The following is an 8,675-nucleotide window of genomic DNA, read 5'->3' as shown; positions in this document are numbered from 1 at the left end:
CCAGCTTTCAAGTACGTTTTTTTTTTTTTAAAAGAGGTTTATAATTGAATTAATTTCTTTAAAGAGGTCAAATTAAAGATATTTCATTCCCTATGTACATCCTATATATGAACCGTCTGATCAAATTCGAATCAATATGGTCTTGGTCTAACCATATATATTTTGTTATCTCAGGTAATATGAATTCGTTTCCATTTGTTCATGACATCAATTAAGCAATTAATTTTATGGTATTAATTTATAAATAACAAATAAATAATTAAACAAACAATTATACAAACACAAACAAGTTGTTTATTTTTTTTAAATAATCTCTGGTTATATATATATTTCTCAGATAACTTAAATACATCTAACAAATGAAATATATATCAGAAAATAGCATCAGGATCGGTTTTTAGCAATAAAACCGATCCAGATACTATCAGGAACGGTTTTATTGCTAAAAACCGTTCTTGATAATTTTTTTTTTTTTTTTTTTTTTTTTTTAAGGTAGCATGGTAAAACCTGGCCAGCTTTCAAGTACGTTTTTTTTTTTTTTAAAAGAGGTTTATAATTGAATTAATTTCTTTAAAGAGGTCAAATTAAAGATATTTCATTCCCTATGTACATCCTATATATGAACCGTCTGATCAAATTCGAATCAATATGGTCTTGGTCTAACCATATATATTTTGTTATCTCAGGTAATATGAATTCGTTTCCATTTGTTCATGACATCAATTGAGCAATTAATTTTATGGTATTAATTTATAAATAACAAATAAATAATTAAACAAACAATTATACAAACACAAACAAGTTGTTTATTTTTTTTAAATAATCTCTGGTTATATATATATTTATCAGATAACTTAAATACATCTAACAAATGAAATATATATCAGAAAATAGCATCAGGATCGGTTTTTAGCAATAAAACCGATCCAGATACTATCAGGAACGGTTTTATTGCTAAAAACCGTTCTTGATAATTTTTTTTTTTTTTTTTTTAAGAACAACTTTGAAAATAAAATAGTATTAGAGTTATTTCAAATAACCAATTCTAATACTATTTTTTGTATATGGCATATGGTTCAATTATATGGTTGTTGTATATGTAATTAGTGTGGTGATTAATAGAATATATATATGGTTGTTGTATATGGCATATGGTTCAATTATAAATTTTTTTTGATGAAAATTAATGTAATTTATATTATTAAAATTTATGTGATAATATAATTAGTTATTTGACATTGATATTTCATTTTGAAGTCATTTTGACTATTGAATTTTTTTATACAATCATGCATGATGCATCAATGACTTGTGCCATATAATAATATACATAGGACTTGAACCCTTGTTGTGTGGGGTTGTGAAGGAACGAATACTAATATTAGCATTTGGTCAATCGGAACCGTTAAAATGAAAGAATGTCATATTAATTTCACCATTATAAAATTTGATACAATTCGGGATTCGTGTACTAGTTCATCAAAGCAAAACAATATAGCAACATCGCACGGCCGTAAATAATTTACGTTGGATCAAAACTTACAGTTGTCGGGCCTTCGGCACTTTTACGTTATTAATGTTCCATGTTATATCTTGATCATTTTAAAAATTATTACATGTCATTTAATTACAGACCCACCGTTGGATGATCATGCAGAAATGAACGGTCTGCATTCCATTTAACAATTTGATGCCATTAATAATAATAAAATTGTACAAAATTGATCATAGTAGAGTTGATTTGGCCATACAAACACAAATAAATAAATTTTATATTTTTCACATTTTTCTTAATATTTATTTGTGTACATGCATTACCAACAGAAAAGAAAATAAATGGTAGCCGTTTGATGGTTGATAGACCATCAATATGAGTGGGGTTTACCGCAGTGATCTTTCTTATATATAGTATCAGGATCGGTTTTTTATTAAAAACCGATCTTGATACTATTTTTTTTCAAAGTTGGTTCTGCAGCAAAAAAAAAAAAAAAAAAAAAAAAAAAAAAAAAAAAAAAATTATTAGGGTCGGTTTTTTATAAAAAACCGATCCTAATAGTATCAGGATCGGTTTTTTATAAAAAACCGACCCTGATTTTTTTTTTTTTTTTTTTGCAGAACCCATTTTGAAAAAAAAAATTATCAAGATCGGTTTTTATATAAAAAACCGATCCTGATACTATTTTTTTCAAAGTTAGTCCCGCCAAAAAAAATTAGTATTAGGATCGGTTTTTTTTAAAAAACCGATCCTGATACTATTAGGATCGGTTTTTTATAAACAACCGATCCTGATGATAACTCCCTATATAACCTGCTTAGGGTTCTTCTTATTTTCATTCCGCGCCTCTCGTTTTCAACTTAGCGTCTCTCTCACTGTCTCCGGCTCTCCCTCTGTACTCTTTGTGTCTCTCTCTCTGTCTCCGTCTCTCCCTCTCCTCCGTGTCTCTCTCTCTCTTTCTCTCCGTCTCTTCCTCTCAAAGTCGAGCCTCTTGCACCTCCGGCTCGGTCGATCAACTATTACGGTATTAACTTTATCTAATTTTCTCATTATTATGCTTTAAAAACACATTTTTTGTATTTTTTATTGTAAAATGTTTTTCCATCTAATTGTTACATTTGTTTTTATTTTTAGGATCTTTTTTAATCTCAAGTGATGTGATTGCAAAAGAGGTAATTATTGATTTTTTTATTGTTGTGCTTTACATTAATTGCATAAATGTGTGTTAATTGAAGAAATAGCTCAATTAGTCACTTGTATGTTTGTTAATTAATTTTTTTTGGATTTAAATTTCTTGTTATAATATGTAATGCTTCACAAAACTTTGTATGAACATGAATTTTTTGTAATAATTTAAGATGTGTATGATATTTAATTTATGATGTGTATATGATATTTGATTATTGTTTCTTACTGTGCAAAAAAAAAATATTTAGGATGCTGACCAGCAAAATATATATGGAAGCTGGTCAAATAAATAAAAATATTTTTTTTAGCTTCAATAAAACATCAGGATCGGTTATTTTAAACAACCGATCCAGATTACTACTATTAGGATCGGTTATTTTTTTAAAAACCGATCCAGATTTCAGATCCTCATTCCAACAAAAAAAAAAAAAAGTATCAGGATCGGTTTTATATAAAAACCGATCTTGATAGTTCGTATCTGGATCGGTTGTTATTCAAAAACTGATCTAGATATGTAATTTTTAATAAAAAAAAAATTCGAAAAACTTATCAAGATCGGTTTTTATATAAAAACTGATCTTGATAGTTCGTATCTGGATCGGTTTTTATTTAAAAACTGATCTAGATATGTAATTTTTAATAAAAAAAATTCGAATAAATTATCAAGATCGGTTTTTATATAAAAACTGATCTTGATAGTTCCTATCTGGATCGGTTCGTATTCTAAAACGGATCTAGATAACTACTATTAAGATCGGTTTTATTAAAAAACCGATCCTATTAGTTTCTATTTGGAACGGTTCTTTAAAAAATATAAAACCGATCCTGATAGTATCAGTATCGCCTTCATCAGTATCGGTTGGATTCCGATACTGATATGTGTATATAACCGATCCTGATTCCATATTTTCCACTAGTGTATAACTCTACAATATATTAAATATATCTAAACTTGAATTAAATAACAGTATTTGAGATTCTAAAATTTACTTATAACCATTATACGTACCCTTCCATCATTTTCTCTTTTCTAATCTCTCAGAAGAAAAAACTTATCTAATCATCGACAATTTCTGGTATATCATCTCCCATATCAGATTTACAACACCTAAGGTAACAAAATATTTTTGTTTAAATTCGAACCATCCGATCAGAATTCACACTAATATTAACCTGAGATGCATTCTACCTGTCCGAATTAAACTGATCGGACGATCTGATTCTAAATAAAAATATTCTGTTACCTCAGAAAATATCAACTCGACGGGACATGGAACCGCCTCCGATTTTGAAATTATCAACGTCAGAAGGCTGGCATTGTCTTTAATGTCAGAGACAGCAAGGACACACATTTAGAAATTTTATGACATTGCACAGTAAAACATTGTAGAATAACGAAGAACTTGGGAATAGGAAGTAAGTGACGGGACGTTCTGGTAAAATCTAACATTTCAACAGTATGTATGACATGACATCTGATAACCCCCGAACTGTCACTCCTTTCATCTCTCCATGTCTAACACGTAGTCGTTTCTCTGCAATCCAATCTCGTTTTCTGTGCCTTTCTCAGTGTAGGACTTCTTGTGGTTCAGCATGTTCTGACATCAAATATCTCTTGTTTTGTTGCCCCTATTTTCATTTTTATTTTAAACATATGAATATTGTGAAAGTGCACTCGTCGTCACTGTTTCATGTATTAAAATAGTAAATAAGAAATTAAGAACTATCACTATGCACATGTAATTTTCAAATTAACTGTGTCTGGACTAGTATGGTTACTGAATGGTGTTCATTGGTTCGGTTCGGTTGCAACCGAATTGAATCGATTTAGCACTGAAATTGAACCGAACTGAACTAAAGTTTTATTTTGGCTTGTTCCATTTATTGAGTTCAGTTCAATATATTAATTTTTTTATTTAACGTAATTGATTTATAATAAACTAAAGTATATTAAGAAATAAACCGAAGTATTTAAAGCATTTGATTAAGAAATAAACCGGGGCAGTCCGGACCAAATTCATAATATATTAAAGTTAGGTCGGTTCGATTGTTTTGATTTTGAAAATTTTCAAACGGAACCAAACCGAAGTTACAATTCAATTTTAAAAAACAAACCTAACCGAACCATTAAACGGAGAAATCGAACCGTTTGGTCCAAACTAATTTGATTCGGTTCAAAACTTACTAAACCGGACCCAATGAACACCACTAAATGAATATTTATTTGTCTCTTTCAATTATATATAATATAATACAGTGATGATAATTTATAAAACCCAATAAAAGTCACTGTTAACAATTTTAATAATAATTTCCTCTCTAGAATCTTTCCAGTGATAAAAATATTTTTTGATCTAGTAATTAGGTAACATAGATTCAAAATTTTATTTAAGGATCTTTCAAATACTCACCACCATGCATGTTTATTGAATTAAAAGCCTACAAAATAAAGATGGTCAATGAAATACTACTACAAATTACCTCACTAAGAATTTTCTATTCATTTCCTAAAGAAATAGTGAACTAGACGACACTGTAAGAAATGAATATAGAATTCAATTATTTTTTTCCAATACATTTTAAGTTAATTTTTATCGTGCATTCAATTATTATGTTACATTAATTTTAAAAATATTATTTATTGTTAATATTTTTAAATATTTATATACAACATATATCAAATTTGACTGATATTAATGACGTTTATTAAATTTAAGATGGATACAAAAATTCAATGGTCGGAAAATAACAATTTTGTAAAATACTTAATAAATAGTAAAATAACTCAAAAAAGATGTAAAATTTGATCTGCAAGCACATTTTAATATATCCATCATGTTGAATGGTTTGAATTGAGTGTTTATACTTTGAAAATTTTGAAAATGTAGAATATAATTCAGTGTCACCAAAAAAAAGGTGTAAGTAAATCCCTTCTTATATAACTAAGCAAATATAAAATTCACTTAAATTCAATACACATCATATTTAATTAAAATTTTAGATATGCATTATAAAAACACAATATAAGTTAAATATACAATAAAAGTTTGAATATATATTAAAATTATCGTTCTTCAAATAATAAACATAAATATTTTGTGATTGTGTTTCAATTAATTACCCGGCAAACCTAATTGCCCCAAGTACAAACTATACATGATCAAAGCATGTCGACCTTGCTTTTGCGCCTATTTATTTCTCTCTGCATCAGTATGTGTTGCTGTTCAAGAAAACCCCCACACAAGAAGCCCCATTCCCCTTTTCTTCCTTCTGCTCTCTTCTCTCAAATATAGACAAACAGCAAAAAGGAAAGAAATGCCAGAACCGGTCCGACCAAGCCGGTACGAATCGCAGAAGCGCCGCGACTGGCGTGCTTTCAGTGAATACCTTGTAAACCATCGGCCACCTCTTTCCCTCTCCCGGTGTAGTGGGGCTCATGTGCTAGAATTTCTTCACCACGTGGACCGCTCCGGGAAGACCCGGGTCCATGTGGCAACCTGTGCTTTCTTTGGCTGCCCGAACCCACCTACCCCCTGTTCGTGCCCTTTACGCCAAGCCTGGGGCAGCCTTGACTCCCTTGTGGGCCGACTCCGGGCAGCATATGAAGAGTCCGGCGGGCCCCGTGAATCGAATCCATTTGCAACCCGTGCCGTTAGGCTCTATCTGAGAGGCATCAGAGATGCCCAGGCCCGGGCTCGTGGCATCTCCTACAAAGGGAAGAAGAAGAAGAGTAAGAAAGCTAAAGTTGGAATGGAGTTGGAGGAAATTACAGAAAGGCCACCTCAGTTGATGCAGGAAGAAACGCAGGAGATGAGAGCTTTTCAGGCCTTTAGTGGTAATTTTGGTATGGGATTATTCGGGCAGATGCCGAGCGACACAGTGTTTTACGGTGTCGGCATTGGCACATACCGGTTATAGTTTTCTGCACTTAGCTAGCTAGGATTTTATAAATCTGGTTTAATTTTAGGGAGCTAGTACAATACTATAATGTAAGTTTTTTTTTTTTCTGTTTTGGTTTTCTTTGCTCTTTCCTATTTGCATTCTTAGACTAGCTAGTTGCAGGAAGTTCACATATAACTCCTGTGAAATTCACCAATGGAAGAAAGAAAACAAGGATCTTAATTAATTAGTAGAAGGAAAGAGAAGTAGGTTAATTAGGTTTTTTACAGCTTTTGTGACTAGTTTCTGTGCATACATGGAAAGAAGTCAAAGAACTCATGATCTAGGTACGTACTCTGATAAATTGGTCTTAAGAGTACTTTCTAGCTAGCTATTAGCTAGATATTTAATTAGGTTGTAACGGTAGTACCTTCTTCTTCTTCTTGTAATTATGTCGATTCCTTGTACCCTCTGGTACACTGGTACCTCTATAATTAAGGATCGATCTCATTAAGTGTCATTCTGTGAATATCTAGTTGAAAATAAACACAAGTTAATCATGTCATGTGGTACTTTAACTTAATTGTGTTAGCGTAAAGTTCAATCGATCTTTCTGCAGTATGATTTCTTAATTATGAGAAATTAATATTCTAACATTGGTTTTACTTTTATAAGAATTTAGAGCGTCTGACGCATAACCTACTCTTTCATAATTAGGTTATAATTAGATCTTATAATTTGCTAGCCATGGTTTAAATTAAGCGTCTTTGAAGTTTGAACTTTGAAGTTAATTGTGATCTCTCTTTTTTATTTTGCTACGATGGTTTTGGTATATATATATATTTGGTAATATATATATGTGTGTGTGTGTGTTAAAGGGGGGCAAAGGGGACGTAAGGGCTTTACATTTTACAACTTGAAATAGATGATTTGACAAGCAATGATTGGGGAAGCATGTATACATGTAGATATATGTGTCACAAGTATTGCTAATGAGAAATAAAATATGTAAATCAGAATTAGATAAACGCATCTTCTAATAATGGAAAACCTTGTATTCATGTGTTGTACTTGATCACTAAATAAAGTACCGACTCCACTGTGTGGTACATTTATGAACTGTTATGTGTAGGTTTGGTCTGTACGTAGCTTGTAAACGTTGTGAAGTGTAGCTAAAAGTAAGAGAGAAAAGGTCAAAAGGTACACAGAGAAGCTACTAATATGAATAGTTCTACATGTGTATGAAATCAGGAAAGTAGGAAACCATGCATATTGCCTCATGCAAGTTTACTTTATGCAGGATGCAATCTTAGCTGGGAGTACAAATTTAACACTAAGGATAGTGTGCAAATTTAACACTTAAGGATAGTGTAAGACTATGATACAATGCATATATAACGCAGATTGATTTGTACTATGTATCAATATCTCTTATTTCAAAGTCTAAAGTGAATCTAAACCGTTCAACATGATCTTCATATGAAAATGTATTTGACTATTTGTAAATCAAATTTTACATTTTTTACAAACTTTTTTATTTTACTAATTTTTAGATAGAAAGAATATCACTTAATCTAAAAATTCAAAACCATTCAAAATAGTGATTTTTTAAAAATCAACATCATTACTTCGATTTGCCTATTTCCTCACCAAGGTAGTTTAACACCGAAGAGTAATTTTTGGTCATTTTTGGGGCTGTTTGCGTACTGGAAATATATATATTTGGGGTGCAACGGTACAAAAGGATTAATTTACATGCAATTGCTGCATTTTGCACTACATCATTTAATTACAAGCTAGGTGGGCAATCAATTTTTTTGTTGTAATGAAAATAAATTAGTTGCGTTAAAATAATTTTGCAATAGAGAATTTGGTTGTAATAGTTTTCCTTGCAGTAAGCAATTAATTTGATTGTAAAAACAACATAGCAATATTGTATTTGCTTTTGCGCATTTAACATAATCAAAATGTGATAATAATAATAATAATAGTAGTAGTAGTATAGTTTATCGCAACGAATTAATGCAAATTGTTCCATGCATATCTGTCTCTTTTATTTTTTATTTTTTTCTTCATTAAGGTTGTAGCATAATTGTAATGACATGTTCTTTTA

The 8,675-nt window shown here is 30.6% G+C and overlaps 1 protein-coding gene across 1 annotated transcript; it reads left to right on the top strand.

Moving 5' to 3' along the window:
* Positions 1-5,916: 5,916 nt before the first annotated feature.
* LOC144558447 (protein LIGHT-DEPENDENT SHORT HYPOCOTYLS 5-like) lies at positions 5,917-6,886 on the top strand. The gene has a single exon (XM_078307290.1). It carries the CDS (start codon positions 5,999-6,001, stop codon positions 6,599-6,601), a length of 603 nt encoding a protein of 200 aa, XP_078163416.1. The 5' UTR covers positions 5,917-5,998; the 3' UTR covers positions 6,602-6,886.
* The last annotated feature ends 1,789 nt before the right edge of the window (positions 6,887-8,675 follow it).

This window comes from Carex rostrata, chromosome 8 (assembly GCF_964058835.1).
Source record: "Carex rostrata chromosome 8, lpCarRost1.2, whole genome shotgun sequence".
NCBI classification, from domain to species: Eukaryota; Viridiplantae; Streptophyta; class Magnoliopsida; order Poales; family Cyperaceae; genus Carex; species Carex rostrata.
The sequence above is the reverse complement of the archived record's forward strand: the minus strand, read 5'-3'. Positions and strand labels throughout refer to the sequence as shown.